Consider the following 23093-nt stretch of genomic DNA (forward strand, 5'->3'; position numbering starts at 1 on the left):
CATGACCAATAACACGAAACTACAGGGAGAAAATGGACTTAATACCTACCGATACGTATCATGGATTGTTATGTTCAGTTTTTTACACTGCTATTTAGAAAAGACACTAGACAAGGTGTTATACAGTTCTTAACTGTAAACAGATGGGAAGAATAAAGTTAAGAAATAACCTTTCATGTAGCAATAATGCATTTTAAACTTACAAAAGCTGAAACTCCAGTACTTTGGCCACCTCATGCGAAGAGTTGACTCATTGGAAAAGACTCTGATGCTGGGAGGGATTGGGGGCAGGAGGAGAAGGGGACGACAGGATGAGATGGCTGGATGGCATCACTGACTCGATGGACGTGAGCCTGAGTGAACTCCGGGAGTTGGTGATGGACAGGGAGGCCTGGCGTGCTGCAATTCATGGGGTTGCAAAGAGTCAGACACGACTGAGCGACTGAACTGACTGACTGACTGACTGACACTTCCTAGAAAGGGTAAGTTTTAAATAGGCATCTCCATATTATATAAAAGGGAAGCACATATATGAATATGTATGGCTGCTAAGTCACTTCAGTAGTGTCCAACTCTGTGCAACCCCATAGACGGCAGCCCACCAGGCTCCCCCGTCCCTGGGATCCTCCAGGCAAGAACACTGGAGTGGGTTGCCATTTCCTTCTCCAATGCATGAAAGTGAAAAGTGAAAGTGAAGTCGCTCAGTCATGTCTGACTCTTAGCGACCCCATGGACTGCAGCCCACCAGGCTCCTCTGTCCATGGGATTTTCCAGGCAAGAGTACTGGAGTGGGGTGCCATTGCCATCTCGGAATATGTATGGATTAGTCCTCTATTTTTAAGAAGTGATCTGGTATACAAAAAGTAGAGTGAAAATGACAGGGATAAAAGACAAAATATAACAAGAAGAAAATAAACTTAAAATACCTGCGTATAATACAGTCTCTATGAGCTCTTTAATGTGGGCCCTGCTATTCTCAGAAGCAAGAAGAGGTGCTGTCCCATTGGGAGCTGGAACGACAAGCGGTCCAACTAAAAATGCACAAGCTCCCCCGAGGTAGCTGAGCATTGACGCGATAGCTGTGGCAGTGGCCCGCTCGTCTGCAGAGAACCACGTTGTGGACAGGAATGGAGCTGCGTTCATTACAGTTGGACCTGCCAATCCATTTAACAGCTGTCCTCCATGGATTAGTCTGGAATCAAACAAATTAAAAGGCAGTGAGGTAGCTAAAATAGGCATCTTCTAGACAAAAGGAGTTAGCCAACAGTGTTTACTACAGCAATAAGAATACATATCTATAAAGAACAAGAGACACCTGGAAGGTAAAGTATGGTGACTCTCTGTGGGCAAGAATACTGGAGTGGGTTGCCATTTCCTCCTCCAGGGGATCTTTCTGACCCAGAAATCGAACCTGGATCTTTTATGTCTTCTGCACTGGCAAGCAGGTTCTTTACCACTAGCGCCACCTGGAAAGCCACAAATAACTGCATATAACCATAATACACCAATGGTCACCCCTTATTCATTTCACAAATATTTACTGAAGCCTGTGATTTGTGCCATGTACCAAAGTAAATACTTTCAATAACCTTGTTTTATTTATTATCACAACTTTATGTGCAAGATATTATTATCTCCATTTATTGAAATGTGAAAGCCTTGGCTTGGAAACATAAAAAAACTTGCCCAAGTGCCAAGGCAAAACTAAGATTCAGACCCAGGTCTGATTCCCAATTCCATATCCTCTGAGACTGCCACTTATAGACACCTAGTAAGTGACTCCAGCCCTACAAATAACACAAATGAGCTCAACATTTCACACCTACTCTCTGCAGGATAACGGAAATACAAAAAAGGAAAAATAAACATTATAGAATCTTCTAATGGAAGAGGAACTGGTCAAGGAATCAGAGGTTTGGTCTGCACCTAACTACTTTAATCTTCCTGGGTAATATGTCTTTGTGGGATTCCATTCCTTCTCCCGTAAAATGAAGAGGTTAGTTTAATTTCAGTCTGCATGTCATAAGTATTTGTTAGGTGAAGATACTATAATTACAGATCCCTAGGTCCTTTCCAGTCTCAGACTTTAATTGCAAGGCTTAGTGAAGAGTAGTTCCTTGCTTCCATTTCATTTGTTCTTGTGCTCACCCTTCCTCATTTCCTTATTCTGTTCAGTGCTCTGTCCTGTTCCCTGATGAACATGGAACCCGAAAACCCTTTTCCCATATTTCTTTTTCCACCCCCAACATAAACATTCACATTCAAAAATAGCCTTGAAGGAGAAAAGAAGTCAGAAGTTCAAAAAGCACAGACAAAACAAGAGAAGTGAGTCAACCTCTTCTGCTTTGGAGGTAAAGGAAAAGAAAGGAACAGTGTACATGACATATATATGATACTACTTTTTCTTTCTGTTCCTTTTGCTTTTTAATCACCGTGTGGGTGTCAGATCTTCCTTTTAACAAGTACCACCTTGATAAAAGTTTTTTGAATGTAGGAGGGAAAATAAACAGGCATGTGGGTAGGGGTAGAGCTCTTAATGTAGAAGCATAAGTGAGTGGGAAGTAGAATATGTGAATTACGTCTGCTCAAATCTTTGTACATGTTGGAAAAGTTATTTGAAGGCAAAATAGCTTCCAGAATCATTAATATTACTAAATTTAGGGAACCAAAGACATTTAAAAATATGCTCATGTAAGGGGAACTATTTTCTAAATGACAAACACAATTAAACTGTTTATAAACCAAATACCTCCTCCAAATGCCAGAGGATCCTCAGCTGTCACACAGCAATTTCATCATAGAAACATTCTTGAAACACTGTCCTTAAGTGGTTTTAATCACGACTCCCTTAATCATGACTCGTGATGGTACAACAACCGAACAATGCATGATGGCTCATAATGGTACTGTGATATTTAACACCTTTAATGAGGTGTTCCTGCAAGACGCATCCCATCTAGAAGGAGAAGGATTGGAATGACCAAGTCTTATTATGCCTAAACATGTTAAGAGTGGAAGGAGAACATGGAAAGAACAATCTATCAAAAACAAAGAAAAACACTTGCCTGCTGACCTCGACTCAGGGGAACTAGATCCCACATTCCACAGCTAGGAGTTCACAGGCCGCAACTCGAAAACCCGTGTGCTAGAACTAAGACCCACTGCAGCCAAATAAATAAAGACTTATTTTTTAAAAACCACTTGATAAAACAGAATGAATCCTGAAAATTAAGGTGTAAAACTCAAATAACTGCCATGGCTCAACTTTTGCTACCTCTCAGTGGAATCATGAAAAGATTATTTTCCAAGCAGCAAATGTACATGTCATAGAACATGTGAGCTTGAGATCATACGAGGACCGTCCTAGTCCAGTTTACTCAATGCACAGATCTGGATATTTCTAACACAAGTATACCTGCTAAAGTCATGTGGTACTAAGGACAATTCGGATGGCTTCTAAGTCTAAAAGGTCACCAAACTTGGGATTGCTGGGGTCTTTGTGCATCTACAACATGGATTATCAAAGTGAAAAATCACAGTGAAAAACATGCTGTTTTGGTGTTTAAAAATTATTCTAATTTAAATAACTGTGTGCTTTTTTTGCATGTGCATTAAAAGTCATCATACAGAAATGTACTCCTCATAAATGAGTTCAGTAGGAGAACTGGAACCTACAGGATTGGGGGTTATCCTCTGAATTCGTGGGAAATCTGGCAGGGAAATCCAGTCCCTGCTCTTCCCAGCATATTTAAATCTTCCAGAACTTAGTTCTCTTCCTTCCTGAATTTGTATCCTACAACCCCTCAGGACTTGTCACTTACTAACTGGTTATGAGCACTGCCATCCGGTGACCACGGCACAACACCAATCTGTAATGTAAAGATTTTCATGTGTGCCTGACGTAGGTTTCTGTCACCTACCATTAACTTACCCGGTTTTAAGAAATTAATTTGTTTGTAAAACTATATTTAGAAATAAAATTAAGTTACATATATATACATATACACACACATATATAAAGTCTAGTTTTTCCATTTAATAGGAATGCAAAATTAGATGTATGTTTTTTCCTGAAAAAGTGTTGGCCCTAAGACACAATAAAATCATACAAAACATTACCATAAATTCTTTAAAAGTGACAATTAAGAAGAGGAAATAATTATGCTGCTGCTGCTAAGTCACTTCAGTCGTGTCCGACTCTGTGTAACCCCATAGACGGCAGCCCACCAGGCTCCCCCGTCTCTGGGATTCTCCAGGCAAGAACACTGGAGTGGGTTGCCATTGCCTTCTCCAAAGCATAAAAGTGAAAAGTGAAAGTGAAGTCGCTCAGTCATGTCTGACTCTTAGTGACCCCATGGACTGCAGCCCACCAGGTTCCTCCGTCCATGGGATTTTCCAGGCAAGAGTACTGGAGTGGGGTGCCATTGCCTTCTCCAGAAATAATTATAAATTCTTCAGTACAAGCTGTGTGTTGTTTAATTCATTCAACCAACATGTACTGAGTATTCACTTTGTACTGGGTAGGGACTGTGATAGCAATAGGTGCATGAGAATTTAAAATTAAAAAGCTAAAACTCTTTAAGTAGTGTAGCTGAAGAGTCACTTACCAGCACTATATTAGGAATATAAAGAAAAATAAGGCAATAACTAGTCTAAGCTTGTGAGGCCTGTGACAAGAGTATCAATGGTGGTCCGCCTTCCTTGTCCTCTGATCTCTGACTCTGGTCTACAACGCAGGGGCTTCACAGTATTCGCACATGGACCTGAAGGCCCAATCCCATCCAAGCTCTATCTATCCCCTTCCAAACAGCTGCCCCTTAGCTCCCCTGTGGGCCCAGGGAGCACACCCAGGGATGCAGCTCATCCTTGGAACAGGCCTGGGAAAGAGGCAGTGCGGGGGCTGCTGGGGTCTTGTGTAGCTAGAGAGTGGTAAGGGGCAGGGCAGACACACCTATTTGGCCCTACAGACTTCTCACTCCATAGGGAATGGCAGAGTTGAAGGAGAGCCACAGTGGAACCCCCGCAGGCATGGAGTCTAGGTCAAGGATTTGCTGGCACTGGCAACAACAGTGGGTACAGAAAAGGGATGGTTTGGAGGGCTGCTGAGGTGGTACAATGGTTACGTGAATGACTAGATGTCGGGGGTGACATTCATAATTCTGTTGTCCAGTAAATGCTTGACTACAGGTCACAGGCTAAGGAAAGAGGTCTAAGATGAGACATATATGATGGGGTTGAAGAAGAAACTCTGGAGAACCATCACTTTACAGTCAGAGGAAGAAGAGTCTAGAAAGACGATTGAGAAGGAGCAATTACAGAGGTAGAAAAAAAATGAAAAGCAAGAAAGGTTGGCGTCATAGTAACTAAGAAGAAAAGGGTTTAAAAAAATGGAAAGTGAGGTGCCAATAGTTTTAAATCAAACAGAAAGAAGGTTTAACTGAAACATAAGCTCCTCAGTAACAAGGAGGTCTTCCATAATCTGAGCAGAGGCAGTTTCAGCAGACTGTTGAGGACGGAAGTCAGACGTGTAAGAAAATGGAAATTTACATTTAGACCCTTCATTCCAGTTGTTAAAAACACAGGCATTAGGTACATAAGCTTAACAGTGTGAAAAGGAAAAACACACAGCTTAAATGAACAGTCTGAACAGAAAAGTCTCTCTGCCTTCATGTGCTGAGAGAAATGCAACTTGTGACTGTCCTAATGCTTTCGAAGCACTCCTGAAAGAAGATGGCTTTCAGAAACTTGTAACTATTGATCTGAGTTGGGCGTTAAAAAAAAAAAAACACAGAAAAACAAGAGGTGTTATCCACAATCTTCCGTTAAGTAAAGTAGATCTCATAACTTAATTTTCCTGGATCATCACTATGTGCTTTAGTTTTGTTTTGCAGTTATCAGCTAAGCTCCTTGTGGGTCAGGACTGTGGTTTCTAAACTCCCTAGAGTGAGAAGAGAATGGGGATGCTCTCTAGGATCCAAGAACAGAGAACTGGGATCACACAGTTCAAAGCTCACAAGGTTCCACCACACACATCACATCAGTTCCACTTTTAGGTTGTAAAAAGCTTGTAGTCAGCAAAACAAAAAACAAAATTCCCCCCAAATTTGGGAAACAAAACTTTTAGAAAAAGACACTGAGGGTGGTAAGAGCAAGGTCAAGGCTTCAGCACTGTCTCAAGCACTGTACACCACAGGAGGGCAGGCAGAAATTAACAGTACTAGGACATAGTTTTGTCTCCTGGGCGATAAGCTCTGGAGCATAATGGAGCTTCTGAAGGAAGCTAACTGGTTAATTCAAGGGGTCTAACCCTGGCTTCCTCACCTGAAACTTTGCGCCTGATGAAGATGCTGCTGCTACTGCTGAGTCACTTCAGTTGCGTCTGACTCTGTGTGACCCCATAGACGGCAGCCCACCAGGCTCCCCCGTCCCTGGGACTCTCCAGGCAAGAATACTGGAGTGGGTTGCCATTTCCTTCTCCAATGCATGAAAGTGAAAAGTGAAAGGGAAGTCGCTCAGTTGTGTCCAACTCCTAGCGACCCCATGGACTGCAGCCTACCAGGCTCCTCCGTCCATGGGATTTTCCAGGCAAGAGTACTGGAGTGGGTTACCATTGCCTTCTCCCTCTGATGAAGATGGGTAGTCATATATTGGTTAGGGGGCTGCAGGTGTCCTGACCTCTGCAGCTCAAGATGTGACAGACGTGCAAGGCTTTCCTTCATCCCAGTCTCCCCTCACTGGTCCCTTAATTTTCTCCCTCTCTTTCCCCCACAGCCCACCGAACTTCCTTTTCTTCCCTTCTTTCTAGGATCTTTTTTCTTTGTCAATTTTTTTCTCCTTACTGAAAATCCCATGGATGGAGGAGCCTGGTAGGCTGCAGTCCATGGGGTCATGAAGAGTTGGACACGACTGAGCGACTTCCCTTTCACTTTTCACTTTCATGCATTGGAGAAGGAAGTGGCAGCCCACTCCAGTGTTCTTGCCTGGAGAATCCCAGGGATGGCGGAGCCTTGCACAGAGTCAGACACAACTGAAGCGACTTAGCAGCAGCAGCAGCAGCCTACTTCTAAGGCCTAGTTTGTGCCTTCCCTACAAGCCAGGTGGAAAACAGGGGAATTTCCCTAGTGGGCTGAGAAGATTAGTTCAGAGCTTTGGGAGTTTCTCCAGCACTGGCAGAATCAGGTGGTAAAGGCTAGGAAGTGGGAGCAGTCCCCCAGCATCAGTACTGCTGAACCTGGGGACCCCTGCCACGGTGGGCTGTTTGCCTTGGTCCTGTGCACATCAATCACTGCTCCTGTTGTGGAGAGGCTGAGGCTCAGGGGCACGTGGTGTAGCATTTATGCACAGCTGCATTCCTTCTCATATGATTCAATATACTACAGCTTTTCAAACAAATACCAACAGCTAAAGTTCTAACTGAAGACCTCTCAGTTCATGTTTTCTCACGAACTTGACATTTTAGCTTGTATGTAATGATATTTTGCATCCCAATCTTTTGCTTTCTGACATTCTGGAACAAATACCTAGGATTCTTAAATTATTTTCTACTTAGAATAATATGATGTTTCAGAATTAGAATTTTTATAGTTGGAAGAGACTTCAAACCTCAGCAAGATAACCTATTCTCTTCATTTTATTAAAAAAAAAACAACTGAGTTTCAGAAAAGCTAATAATATATTTTAAATCACACTTATTTTATAACTTATTTATAACATTCTTTCTCCAGAAAATATTAGTAGGGGGAGTTCCAAAGTCATACTAGCTAATGGTTAGGACAAGACCAGAAATCAAAATTAAACCTGATTTCATTAGTCCACGAATCTTTCTACTCTTCCACATGGCCTCATTCTGAAGGTTCTCTGTAACTAACAGTGATGATAAAAATCATTGATTATTGAAATAACCCAAGGTTCTCAGATCTAAAGGCATGCAGTAGCTAGCATATTTTTATTATGTGCAGAGAATCGTGACTAGCACTGGGGATAACATTAAAGAGTCAACATTTTAGAAACTGCAGCTATTTCCGTACTTTAAGTCCAGTACTCTTAACTTAAATTCAATCTATTTTTATGATTTAGAATCCATAAAAATACTCATCTCTAACACTTAACATGCCAGTGGTTCACAAGCTTTCTCTCAACTTCCAATTCTTAATAATCCTTCATGAGAATAAACTCTTGTGTTAAGGAATTTCCTGGATATTGACAATGGTCCAAAGCGCTAGTAATAGCTTTCCTTTATTAGTGTAAGGAGATAATAAAAAGGGTCAGAGATGTTATGAATTTATTACAGGAAAAAGAAAGTTAGGAAGGGAGAAACAGAGTGAAATGGTGAAAAAGAATGCGCTTTCTAAAGATTTTTACCATAGCCTCAGCTTCTTTTATGAAAATCTATTTCCCTTTTGTACCCTTTAGTAATTTTGGCCAATTATGATTCAATTAAAAATATCTACTGCATATCTACTATGGTCAAGGCATCTTCAGATAGACATTAAAGGTAATATAAAAATAAATACTATAGTCTTGGTCCTAAAGAAGCTTATAATAAAACTTCTTACGAACAGTTATAGAAAGTTCATAAAAACATACAATAAAAAAGAATATTGGTTAGATATCAAAAGACAGCTTCTAGCCTTAGCTAAATTTATTAACTCTATAATCTTCGGTGAACCACTTACTCTCTTTCTGTTTCAATTTCCCAAAAGGTACTTTATTTCACAGGATTATTATTAAGGCCAAATGCGATAATCTCTGAGCAAGGCACAGGGGAAAAACGGACTCAGCCCTGGTCTGAGAGAGACCTACTACTTCCCCCTACTTGGTCTCATAACATTTTCCTTATCTCATAACTTTTATTTTATTCTTACTTTAAAAGTATATATACTTGTAGTAGAAAATAAGTGTATAGAGAAGAACAAAAATCCATAAGTTCAATAATTCAGTAACTCACATAATCATTACTAATCTTTTGATTTTTCAGTCTTTTTTTTTTCCTTTTTTAAATGCATCTCTCAATTAAGACGTAGGCACAGGTTCAGTTCAGTTCAGTTCAGTCGCTCAGTCGTGTCCGACTCTTTGCAACCCCACGAATCGCAGCATGCCAGGCCTCCCTGTCCATCACCAACTCCCGGAGTTCACTCAGACTCACGTCCATCGAGTCAGTGATGCCATCCAGCCATCTCATCCTCTGTCGTCCCCTTCTCCTCCTGCCCCCAATACCTCCCAGCATCAGAGTCCTTTCCAATAAGTCAACTCTTCGCATGAGGTGGCTAAAGTACTGGAGTTTCAGCTTTAGCATCATTCCTTCCAAAGAAATCCCAGGGCTGATCTCCTTCAGAATGGACTGGTTGGATCTCCTTGCAGTCCAAGACCTCTCAAGAGTCTTCTCCAACACCACAGTTCAAAAGCATCAATTCTTCGGTGCTCAGCCTTCTTCACAGTCCAACTCTCATATCCATACATGACCACTGGAAAAACCATAGCCTTGACTAGATGGACCTTTGTTGGCAAAGTAATGTCTCTGCTTTTGAATATACTATCTAGGTTGGTCATAACTTTTCTTCCAAGGAGTAAGCATCTTTTAATTTCATGGCTGCAATCACCATCTGCAGTGATTTTGGAGCCCAAAAAAATAAAGTCTGACACTGTTTCCACTGTTTCCCCATTTATTTCCCATGAAGTGATGGGACCAGATGCCATGATCTTCGTTTTCTGAATGTTGTGCTTTAAGCCAACTTTTTCATTCTCCTCTTTCACTTTCATCAAGAAGCTTTTTAGTTCCTCTTCACTTTCTGCCATAAGGGTGGTGTCATCTGCATATTTGAGGTTATTGATATTTCTCCCAGCAATCCTGATTCCAGCTTGTTCTTCTTCCAGCCCAGCGTTTCTCATGATGTACTCTGCATATAAGTTAAACAAGCAGGGTGACAATATACAGCCTTGACATACTCCCTTTTCTATTTGGAACCAGTCTGTTGTTCCATGTCCAATTCTAACTGTTGCTTCCTGACCTGCATACAGATTTGTCAAGATGCAGGTCAGGTGGTCTGGTATTCCCATCTCTTTCAGAATTTTCCCAGTTTATTGTGATCCACACAGTCAAAGGCTTTGGCATAGTCAATCACAGATATTATACTGAATAAACAGTTTTATGCACTGAATCATTTTAACTTTATACTCTACATAAGCATTTTTTCATTTCATTCTTTACAATCATAATTGTTAATGGCTCCATTGATAGTGTATCATACAGATGTACAAAAACTCACCTGACATTTTCCTAATGTTTGCTACTTATGTGCTAATATTAATAATGCAGGTGTGATAACCTCTGTATGAAAATATTTGCCATTTCCTAATTGTTTCCTTAGGGTCAACAGGTTGGAGGGTATGAAGATTTTCTTATTGTTGCTTAGTCGCTAAGTTGTGTCCAACTCTTTTGCAACCCCATGGACTGTAGCTCACCAGGCTCCTCTGTCCACGGAATTCTCCAGGCAAGAATTCTGGAGTGGGTGGCCATTCTCTTCTCCAGGGGATCTTCCTGACCCAGGGACTGAAACTGTCTCCTACATTGGCAGAGGGATTCTTTACCACTGAGCCAACAGGGAAGCCCCTTATGAAATATACTCCAAAGTTATATTTCAGAAGAGTCTGAAGTAATTTACATTCCATCAGCAGTGGTCGGCAGTGTCTGTCCCACCAGCACTGAGTACCCATATTTTAAAAATATGCACATAAAAATAAAAAAATTTTTTTTTCAATTTTAATAGAAAAATAAACAACACACACACAGATTTGGTGTGTTAGTCTTCTTAACAAATTACCACAAACTTAGTGGCTTTAAGACAAGACTCATTTATTCTCTTACAGTTCTGTAAATCAGAAGTCCAACAGGGGTCTCACTGAGCTAAAGTCAAAGTGTGGCATGGCTGTGTTCCCTTCTGGAGGCTCTGGAGAAGAATATGCTTCCTCACCTCTATCAGCTTCTAGCAGCTGCCTGCTTTCCTTGGTTCCTGGCCCCTTTCCTCTATCTTCAAAGCCAGCAACAGGGATTTGAGTTCTTTTCACATTGCATCTCTCTGACTTCCTCTTCTATCTCTTATTTAAGGGTTTTTATGATTACATTGGGCACACCTGGATAACCCAGGATACTCTTTCTATTTTAGGGTCAGATGATTAGCAAACTTAATCCCATCTATAATTGGAGCTCTCCTTTGCCATGTAACAGAATACATTCACAGGTTCTGGGTATTAGAAGGTGGACATCTTTGGGGGATGGGGGCATTATTCTGCCTACCACACTTGGTAAGGCCAAAAGGCAACTCCTTGTTTTAATCTGTATTTCTTTTTTGACTACTGGTCTTTTTTCCATTGGTATACTACAATTTTTCTTATTTTGAATGAGTGCTTAATATATTTATATATATTTATTTACCTGTTCTTGCCCTTATTTTGACAAATATTTTTCCTTTTGGTCAATTCTGTTTTAAGCTTAACAATCTGTACATTTAATTTTTTTATGGTGGATAAACATATACTTTATTTGAACAAACATAAAAGAGAGCTCCCAGCACATTTCAGCAATACAAAGTTGGGCAATCCAACAAAACAGTAATACAGTTGGCCCTGTCTATTCATAAGTTTCACATGCCAGATATGGAAGGCAGGCTGTTCTATACCATTTTATATAAGACTTGAGTGTTTACACTTAATCATTTGTAAGTGGCCACATCTATCAATTTTTCTCTTTATAATTTTCCTCTGTTTTTCATACTTTGGAAAAAAATTTCTATGTAGAGATCAGATAAATATTCCCATATGTTGTTTTTCAATTAAATATTTAACCATTTAGTTCATCTGAATTTATTTTGGTGCATGGTATGAAATGAGGATCTAATATGATCTTTTTCTCCTAAATAGACAGCCAGATTGCCTGTGGTTGAGATAATAAACTATTTCTAATTTAATTTTAGGTAGAGAACACCCCAAGTTTGTGCTAGGGTAAGTTACAGTCTGCATTTCCAAGCTCCCCTTGCAGTGAGGTGGGGCCTTATTAACAAGTTTGCACCAATGTGATGAGAGTAGGAGGATTTGAAGGTCACTCCCAAGAGAACAAACTGCTCTCCCTGGTCCCTCTCCCCCTTCATATAGGATGAAATGTGACTACAGTGCTGATGCATTGCTCTGGACTGTCCTGCTAAGGTCAATTCCCTAGGGGAGCAACAAGATAAAGGAACTCAGGTCCTTTGTAGGACAGAGCTGCCTATGCCTAGGCCTCCCTGCCAACTCTGGACTATCATATTAGAAAGAGATACTATCTTCTTTGAGTTACTATATTTTGAGACACCTCATTATAACAGCGTAACTGTTCGTTGATTGAGAAATTAGCTGCAGAATAGGATTTTGCATTTGGAAAGGCATAACGTATCTGGCACTGGCTTAGTGGTTAGGCTGCAGGCCGAAAAGGCAGGTGATTTGTGAGATACAGCAAAACCACTGCTTCTGATTACCTAGAACTGGGTGGAAAAAATCAGAAGACTACTCTGTTTCCCAGCTTTTGCTGATTTTAGGATGGCACTACAAGAGAGGTGGAGGCAAACAAGTGTTGGCTGGTTTGCCAGCATAGACAGAAGGGACAAGAGCTCTGCTAACAGAGTTTCTCTTTGCCCAAGGCCTGCTATCTAAATTTAGTGAGAATCTAGGAATTTAAAGCCTCAGGTTGCTTCTGTATCTTTAAATGGTAGGAAATAATGTCTTTCAGAGCCTGTCTAGCAGCAAAGATCAAATTAAAGGTGTTATTTTCCAACCCAGGCCTAACTTTTTTCAGATGGCATCCACATAGCCACTATGAAATTAAGAGGAAAGAGATAAGCTGAGCACAAAAGGAGTATAGGAAAGGAGATTCAGCAGGAGTGAGAACCATAGTCAGTAAACAACAGTTAGAACTGGACATGGAACAACAGACTGGTTCCAAACAGGAAAAGGAGTATGTCAAGGCTGTATATTGTCACCCTGCTTATTTAACTTCTATGCAGAGTACATCATGAGAAACCCTGGGCTGGAAGAAGCACAACTGGAATCAAGATTGGCAGGAGAAATATCAATAACCTCAGATATGCAGATGACACCACCCTTATGGCAGAAAGTGAAGAGGAACTAAAAAGCCTCTTGAGGAGAGTGAAAAAGTTGGCTTAAAGCTCAACATTCAGAAAATGAAGATCATGGCATCTGGTCCCATCACTTCATGGGAAATAGATGGGGAAACGGAAAAAACAGTGTCAGACTTTATTTTGTTGGGCTCCAAAATCACTGCAGATGGTGACTGCAGCCATGAAATTAAAAGACGCTTACTCCTTGGAAGGAAAGTTATGACCAACCTAGATCGCATATTGAAAAGCAGAGACATTACTTTACCAACAAAGGTCCATCTAGTTAAGGCTATGGTTTTTCCTGTGGTCATGTATGGATGTGAGAGTTGGACTGTGAAGAAAGCTGAATGCCGAAGAATTGATGCTTTTGAACAGTGGTGCTGGAGAAGACTCTTGAGAGCGCCCTGGGCTGCAAGGAGAGCCAACCAGTCCATTCTGAAGGAGATCAGCCCTGGGTGTTCTTGGGAGGGACTGATGCTGAAGGTGAAACTCCAGTACTTTGGTCACCTCATGCAAAGAGTTGACTCATTGGAAAAGACTCTGATGCTGGGAGGTATTGGGGGCAGGAGGAGAAGGGGACGACAGAGGATGAGATGGCTGGATGGCATCACTGACTCGATGGACATGAGTCTGAGTGAACTCCGGGAGTTGGTGATGGACAGGGAGGCCTGGCATGCTGCGATTCATGGGGTTGCAAAGAGTCGGACGTGACTGAGCGACTGAACTGAACTGAACTGAACTGAAGAACCATAGCCTTAAGTAAAAATCTTTGGGTGTGGCTACATTTACATGAACCTACTGGATATAAGTAGAGAAGAAGCCTACTAAGTGTTTGAGGGAAGTGTGTCACCAAAGACACCACAAAACGGTTCTACGAAACTTAAAGACTGCTTGATTCCTAAAGCAATCCTGAGGTCCCCAGATCAGCACCAGCAAACACAAAAGACATAGCCGCTAAGAATGGCATATGTTGCAACTGCAGGTGTATCCACTAGGAACAACGGACCCAAAAAGAGCCTTGCCGGGCTCAAAGCCAAACATCACAAAGAACAAAGGAGTTACTCCCAGAGAACCATGAAGACCTGATAAAAGCCAGAGATTCTAGATTTCAAGCTAGATGGAGTGACTGGACAAAACTGTGGATTTTCTCCTTTGAGGAAGGACGAACATGTTTTCTGTATACGCTGAGGGGGCACATGTAGCACAGGCTATTAACTGTCTTTTTACACCCATTCCCATTTACTTTCGTCATAGTATCCATGCATTTGTTGTTGTTGTTGCGATTATTTCCTAAATTTGAAGTTGAACGGTTTTATGAAGACCTACAAGACCTTTTAGAATTAACACTCCAAAAAGATGTCCTTTTCATTATAGGGGACTGGAAGGTAAAAGTAGGAAGTCAAGAAACACCTGGAGTAACAGGCAAATTTGGCCTTGGAATGCGGAATGAAGCAGGGCAAAGACTAATAGAGTTTTGCCAAGAAAATGCACTGGTCATAGCAAACACCCTCTTCCAACAACACAAGAGAAGACTCTACACGTGGACATCACCAGATGGTCAACACCAAAATCAGATTGATTATATTCTTTGCAGCCAAAGATGGAGAAGCTCTATAGAGTCAACAAAAACAAGACCAGGAGCTGACTGTGGCTCAGATCATGAACTCCTTATTACCAAATTCAGACTTAAATTGAAGAAAGTAGGGAAAACTGCTAGACCATTCAGGTATGACCTAAATCAAATCCCTTATGATTATACAGTGCAAGTGAGAAATAGATTTAAGGGACTAGATCTGATAGATAGAGTGCCTGATGAACTATGGAATGAGGTTCATGACATTGTAGAGGAGACAGGGATCAAGTCCATCTCCATGGAAAAGAAATGCAAAAAAGCAAAATGGCTGTCTGGGGAGACCTTACAAATAGTTATAAAAGAAAGAGAGGCAAAAAGCAAAGGAGAAAAGGAAAGATATAAGCACCTGAATGCAGAGTTCCAGAGAATAGCAAGAAGAGATAAAAAAGCCTTCTTTAGTGATCAATGCAAAGAAATAGAGGAAAAGAACAGAATGGGAAAGACTAGAGATCTCTTCAAGAAAATTAGAGATATCAAGGGAACATTTCATGCAAAGATGGGCTCGATAAAGGACAGAAATGGTATGGACCTAACAGAAGCAGAAGATATTAAGAAGAGGTGGCAAGAATACACAGAAGAACTGTACAAAAAAGATCTTCACGACCCAGATAATCACGATGGTGTGATCACTCACCTAGAACCAGACATCCTGGAATGGGAAGTCAAGTGGGCCTTAGAGAGCATCACTACAAACAAAGCTAGTGGAGGTGATGGAATTCCAGTGGAGCTGTTTCAAATCCTGAAAGATGATGCTGTGAAAGTGCTGCACTCAATATGTCAGTAGCCACAGTACTGGAAAAAGTCAGTTTTCATTCCAATCCCAAAGAAAGGCAATGCCAAAGAATGCTCAAACTACCGCACAATTGCACTCATCTCACATGCTAGTCAAGTAACGCTAAAAATTCTCCAAGCTAGGCTTCAACAATACGTGTACTGTGAACTTCCTGATGTTCAAGCTGGTTTTAGAAAAGGCAGAGGAACCAGAGATCAAATTGCCAACATCCTCTGGATCATGGAAAAAGCAAGAGAGTTCCAGAAAAACATCTCTTTCTGCTTTACTGACTATGCCAAAGCCTTTGACTGTGTGGATCACAAGAAACTGTGGAAAATTCTGAAAGAGATGGGAATACCAGACCACCTGACCTGCCTCTTGACAAATCTGTATGCAGGTCAGGAAGCAACAGTTAGAACTGGACATGGAACAACAGACTGGTTCCAAATAGGAAAAGGAGTTCATCAAGGCTGTATATTTTCACCCTGCTTATTTAACTTCTATGCAGAGTACATCATGAGAAACGCTGGACTGGAAGAAACACAAGCTGGAATCAAGATTGCTGGGAGAAATATCAATAACCTCAGATATGCAGATGACACCACCCTTATGGCAGAAAGTGAAGAGGAACTAGAAAGCCTCTTGATGAAAGTGAAAGAGGAGAGTGAAAAAGTTGGCTTAAAGCGCAACATTCAGAAAACGAAGATCATGGCATCCGGTCCCATCACTTCATGGGAAATAGATGGAGAAACAGTGGAAACAGTGTCAGACTTTATTTTGGGGGGCTCCAAAATCACTGCAGATGGTGACTACAGCCATGAAAGTAAAAGATGCTTACTCCTTGGAAGAAAAGTTATGACCAACCTAGATAGTATATTCAAAAGCAGAGACACTACTTTGCCGACTAAGGTCCATCTAGTCAAGGCTATGGTTTTTCCTGTGGTCATGTATGGATGTGAGAGTTGGACTGTGAAGAAGGCTGAGCACCGAAGAATTGATGCTTTTGAACTGTGGTGTTGGAGAAGACTCTTGAGAGTCCCTTGGACTGCAAGGAGATCTAACCAGTCCATTCTGAAGGAGATCAGCCCTGGGATTTCTTTGGAAGGAATGATGCTGAAGCTGAAACTCCAGTACTTTGGCCACCTCATGCAAAGAGTTGACTCATTGGAAAAGACTCTGATGCTGGGAGGGATTGGGGACAGGAGGAGAAGGGGATGACAGAGGATGAGATGGCTGGTTGACATCACTGACTTGATGGACGTGAGTCTGAGTGAACTCCGGGAGTTGGTGATGGACAGGGAGGCCTGGCGTGCTGCGATTCATGGGGTCACAAAGAGTCGGACACAATTGAGCGACTGAACTGAACTGAACTGAATTTACAAACCAACTTTGTTCGTGGGACATGATACAATTCCTCCCACTTCTACAAAAAGAAACCAAATATGACATTCCATGGGGAAAATGAGGCTTCCATAATCTTCAACAGGATGTACTTGCTTCTAGGTAAGATTTCCTACCCAGAAGAGCACTACTTGAGTGCTTTGTACCACTATCTCTGTTTACACTGTGATCAGTTCAGTTCAGCCACTTAGTCATTTCTGACTCTTTGTGACACTATGGACTGCAGCACATCAGACCTCCTTGTTCATCACCAACTCCTAGAGTTTACTCAAACTCATGTCTATTCAGTCCATAATGCCATCGAACCATCTCATCCTCTATCGTCCCCTTCTCCTACTACCTTCAGTGTTTCCCAGCATCAGCGTCTTTTCAAATGAGTCAGTTCTTCACATCAGGTGGCCAAAGTATTGACGTTTCAGCTTCAACATCAGTCCTTCCAATGAATATTCAGGACTGACATCCTTTAGGATTGACTGGTTGGATCTCCTTGCAGTCCAAGGGACTCTCAAGTCTTCTCCAACACCACAGTTCAAAAGCATCAATTCTTCAGCGCTCAGCTTTCTTTATAGTCCAGCATCCATACATGACTACTGGGAAAACCATAGCCTTAACTAGATGGACCTCTGTTTGCAAAGTAATGTCTCTGCTTTTTAATATGCTGTCTAGGTTGGTCATAACTTTTCTTCTAAGGAGTAAGCATCTTTTAATTTCATGGCTGCAATCACCATCTGCAGTGATTTTGGAGCCCCCCAAAATAAAGTCTGACACTGTTTCCACTGTTTCTCCATCTATTTGCCATGAAGTGATGGGACTGGATGCCATGATTTTTGTCTTCTGAATGTTGAGCTTTAAGCCAACTTTTTCACTCTCCTCTTTCACTTTCATCAAGAGGCTCTTTAGTTCTTCTTCACTTTCTGCCGTAAGGGTGATGTCATCTGCATATCTGAGGTTATTGATATTTCTCCCAGCAATCTTGATTCCAGCTTGTGTTTCATCCAGCCCAGCATTTCTCATGATGTATTCTCCATATAAGTTAAATAAGCAGGGTGACAATATACAGCCTTGACGGACTCCCTTTCCTATTTGGAACCAGTCTGTTGTTCCATGTCTAGTTCTAACTGTTGCTTCCTGACCTGCATACAGATTTGTCAAGAGGCAGGTCAGGTGGTCTGGTATTCCCATCTCTTTAAAAATTTTCCATAGTTTATTGTGATCCATACAGTCAAAGGCTCTGGCATAGTCAATAAAGCAGAAATAGATTTTTTTTCTGAAACTTTCTCGCTTTTTCAATGATCCAACGAATGTTGGCAATTTGATCTCTGGTTCCTCTGCCTCTTCTAAAACCAGCCTGAACATCTGAAAGTTCATGGCTCACGTATTGTTGAAGGCTGGCTTGGAGAATTTTGAGCATTACTTTACTAGGGTGTGCTGCCGCTGCTGCTCAGTCGCCTCAGTCATGTCCAACTCTGTGCGACCGCAAAGACAGCAGCCCACCAGGCTTCCCTGTCCCTGGGATTCTCCAGGCAAGAACACTGGAGTGGGTTGCCATTTTCTTCTCCAATGCATGAAAGTGAAAGTGAAGTTGCTCAGTCGTGTCTGACTCTTAGCGACCGCATGGACTGCAGCCTACCAGGCTCCTCCATCCATGGGATTTTCTAGGCAAGTGTACTGGAGTGGGCTGCCATTTCCTTCTTCAACTAGCATGTGAGATGAGTGTAATTGTGCGGTAGTTTGAGCATTCTTTGGCCTTGCCTTTTTTAGGGATTGGAATGAAAACTTACCTTTTCCAGTCCTGTGATAGCTATATCTTTTTTTTTTTTCTTTAGCATCCTTGCATTTTAACTGGGGGCATGGCTGCTGAGCTACATGCCCAGCTCCTCTTGCAGACAGGTGTGGCCATATGACTAAGTCTGTACCAGTGGGGTGTGATGAAAATTGATACATACAGCTTCCTGCTCAATACCTAAAGATGTAGTCACTTGCCCTGGACGTCCTATTTCTCCTTCCTGTTGACTGGAATGAAAGCATGATATGAGTCAGCTTTGACCACCTGGACAGGAATATTACCACAGGGGATGTTAGAACAATAGAAAAGGAACTTGAGTCCCTGGAACAGAGCTGCCTACCTGGTCTGGTACAGCTCATTATCTTTCAGACTGTTTCTTTGGAGAAAAATAAATTTATTTATTGAACTTGTATATTTTTTATCTTTTTACACAGCTTAGCCTATCCTTTACAAATAAATAGACTGTCAATAACAGATGACTCCCAAGTTTTGATTTAAATAATGAAATTTAGGAACCAACATTTGTTAAGTATGTCTATTACGTCCATTTTCTTTCATAAGTGCTTATACTTTTAATATTATTTTATGTTAGATATATTTACAACACATATTTTTGCTAGTTTGTATTTTAATTTTATGACTTATCTTATAAATATGAGGGGTCAGGGTTTATGTAGTCAAATCTACACCTTTCCCTTGTGATTTCTTTCATTGTTTTCACACTCAGAAAAGCAGTCTCTTATCTTTCTTTCTCTTATTCTCATTATTGAAGATCTGATGTGATTATTTTAGATTCTCTTAATTAGTGTTTTCACTCCAAAACGTGAGATTACCACATGATAAAGATATTCTCAAGCAGAGTTAAGAGTACAAAATAAAAAGTAAATCTCCTTTTCACCCCAGACTTCTAGGTTCCCAGGCTTCCTCCTCAGAAACAACCAACAGTAATGGTTTCTTTCAGCAACAGTCCTTGCCAAATACATCCGTCCCACTATTTTTTCTAAGTAGGAATATATTAAACACAACATTATAACTTTGTCTTTTCTCAAACTCAACAATATATCTTGGAGATATTTCCAAATCAGCACTTAACAGAACTTTTACTCCTTTTTCAGAGCTACATACTATTTCACTGTATACTTCATCATCACTACCCCTCTGATGAAGACATTTGGGTTGTAATCAGCCTTTTGCTATTACAAGCAAAACCACACAAACATGACTGTCCTTCCAAAATGATATAGCTTTATATGTGGGCTAATTTTCTAGAAGGACAACTATTGGGTTAAAGGACATGTACATTTTTAATTTAATAAATACTGTAAAAATGCCCACTAAATAGAATTCTCCAAATTACTTATAACACCTATTTTTTCCCCTATACCTCAGGCAACACAGCACATTATCATACTTTTTCATCTTTGCCAATAATCAGACATATAACTGCTTTTTCAATTTTCTTTAACTATGATGAAGTTGTTGAGTATCTTAAGATTTGTATCTCAATTTCTGTAATTACTTGCTCACATATAACACTCATTTTCCTACTGACTTGCTATTTTTCTTATTGATTTGACAGAGTTCTTTTCAACTAAGGAAATTATCCATTTGTCTTATTGTTGCAAACATTTCACAGTTTTTAACTTTTCTTTTGACTTTGTTTTATACTATATATATATATGTATTTTATAGTATATTTAATCATGCATATACTCTTAACTTTTACGTAGTCAAAAGTATTATACTTTTCTATGGCTTCTGAGATTTGTGTCTTAGTTGGAAGGCCTTTGCCATTCTAAGATTATTAAAAATTAGTCTCATCTTCTAATATTTCTATGGTTCATATTTTCTACTTAAATGGTTAATCCAACTGGAATTTACTTTAGTGGTAGGACAGACATAGGGCTCTTCCTCATTCTTTTTTCAGATAGCTAATCATAAAACCATTTACTAAACAACTCATTTTTTCTGCTATGATCATTTTAAATTTAAGATTGTCAGCCACAAAGCATTTCACAATGGAGTATATTTCTAGAAAATCTACGTTTACTAGAACCATACTATTTAACTATTTATCATATGTTAATAATCTATTATTAATATTAATAAAAATTACACTGATTTGAAAGATAATATGTCATGGTAATTACTGGATACACCTATGATTAAAAGCAGATATAACCTACTACAAGTTCACCTTCTAGAAGTCTGTAAATTGTTTACTGGGCATGCCATATTGCATTTCACACTATAGAGTAATGCCATCTTGTATTTTTTTAATATATGATTTGCTTCCCAATCATAGAAGAAATGCTTTATAGTTTGTTATTCTAAGTTCCTTATTTATTTGTGGTGTTAATAAGAGAAAAGTGGCATATCTATATGTAGATAAAAGAAATACTGATACTATGAAGAGGTAAAACACCATTAGGAAGGTGGTATTAATAGTTGTGATTGAAGAAAGGGCTTATCAGAAAGCTGCTTCTCACATGTCTTAAGACTCATAAAAGCTAAGATACAGGAAGTAAAAGGTACTGGGTCACTATTCAGAAGGCTGGGTCACAAGCTCAAAAAGCTTCAAGTGAAACAGGGCCACAGAAACAGATTGCTGAATACTTGTTTCAGTGCTGGCCAAATGCACAGAAGGTCTTTATCCCTTCTGGTTCAGTGCCAAGTGGGAGTCTTAAGCTTAAAAGTGGTAATCTAAGCAGGCTTCTAGTCAAAAATAAGCATTCTAACTGTAGCATTCTCATTGTAACAGCTGCATGTGTGTTGTTAATAATATTGCTCTAAAGAAATATTGCATGGACATAAATGAAGTCTCATTTCAACGGGATAATATTCCCATATTCCTTATATGATAGGTGAACACACAAAGGATGAAAAATTCAATTTATACTTTCTTTTTATGAAAGGTTCAATCTCTCAGAATTCTTTCTTTCTCTTTCCTTTCTATCTTTGTTTACATTTCTTTATGAGCTCTATTTATTTTTCATACCATTTTCTCCACCACAGAGTCAACTCTCTATTACTCCTATAATTTTATATTTGGAAAGGATATGAAGGGATATAAAACTAGAGAGAAGCAATAGAATAGATGGCCTAAAACAGAAGAAAAGCTACCAGAAATACTAGGAAGCATTTTTAAAGACTGCATTATTGAATTTCAGCTTATACCGAAGTTTGTACTTAAAAACTGTAGATGCTTTAAAAAAAAAAAAAAAACCTGTATATTTGAAAAATTAAGAACATTTCAAACACAGTGAAACTCATCTGTAAAAATCTCACTCAGAAAGATAGGATATGAAGACCAGCATTCCACAGAAACCCAAATGATATCTGCCTTTAAAAATATGAAACACTTATACTCTCAATTTTCTGGAAAGAAAACATATTTTAAAAATCTGAAAATGAACAGCATTTATTTTGAAAATGAAAAATTCTGTTCCAAATAAAAGTCAACATCTTGTACCTAAAATGCACTCCTTCTTCTCCTGGGTCCCGTGTATCTGTTAATGGAATCAACAACGTCAGAGTCTCCAGAGTGCAACCTCAGTCATATCACCTCTGATGTCTTTCTCACATGTTCTCTCTGACATCTATGCTATCCTTTCCATTCCCACAACTTCTCAGGCTAAGACAGTCATTCTGGACTCCTCACTTCCTGTTATTCCCTTTATTCAATCCATTAGCAAGTCCTTCAAAATATAATCAGATTTGACCACTCCTCACCACCACCACTGCCACCACTGCGGCTCAAGTCAGCATCATCTCTCTTGTGGTTTATCGCACTGATTCCCTACCTGGTCTCCCCACTCATGCATCCTCAATAAAGCAGCCTGTGACCATGGTTCTCTTCGGCTCAGAGCTGCCAATGATTTTCTAGCTCGAAAAAAGCTGAAGTCCTTACGCGGTCTTGAAGGACCTGGTCTCACACTCCCGTCGCCACCCATGACTGGTCTCATTTCCCAGCCCTCTTCCCATAAAGTCTCTGGTTCGGCTCCAGCCCTGCCAGGCTCCCTGCCAGGTTGCTCTTCTCTTCCCATCCTTTATACTTGCCGTTCTCTCTGCCTGGAATGCTTGCCCCTTACATAACACACCATCCATCCATTCACTCCTCCAGGCTTCACCCTCAAAAGCTATCTTCCCAGTAACCATTTTTTCCTGAAATTTGACCATCCGTTCACTTCTGTCCTATTTCAAATCCTTCTTTCCTATTTTTTTTCCCACAGCACATACTATATATTTAACTTATTTATCTAGTTTATTGCCAGTCTCTCCAACTGGAATGTAAACTGCACAAGGCAGAGATTTTCCTACTGTGTTTTCTGCTGCATTCCCCATGTGCAGAGAAGA

The 23093-nt window shown here is 40.3% G+C and overlaps 1 protein-coding gene across 1 annotated transcript in view; it reads right to left on the minus strand.

Annotated features, from left to right (window-relative positions):
- Window positions 1-23093, minus strand: part of SLC49A4 (solute carrier family 49 member 4) — a 97980-nt gene that overhangs the window by 61425 nt on the left and 13462 nt on the right. The window contains exon 3 of the mRNA XM_040250437.1: window positions 927-1192. Within this exon, the coding sequence (XP_040106371.1) occupies window positions 927-1192 (266 nt within the window). The remainder of the gene's footprint in view (window positions 1-926; window positions 1193-23093) is intronic.

This window comes from Oryx dammah, unplaced genomic scaffold (genome assembly GCF_014754425.2).
Source record: "Oryx dammah isolate SB20612 unplaced genomic scaffold, SCBI_Odam_1.1 HiC_scaffold_2, whole genome shotgun sequence".
Taxonomy (NCBI): Eukaryota; Metazoa; Chordata; class Mammalia; order Artiodactyla; family Bovidae; genus Oryx; species Oryx dammah.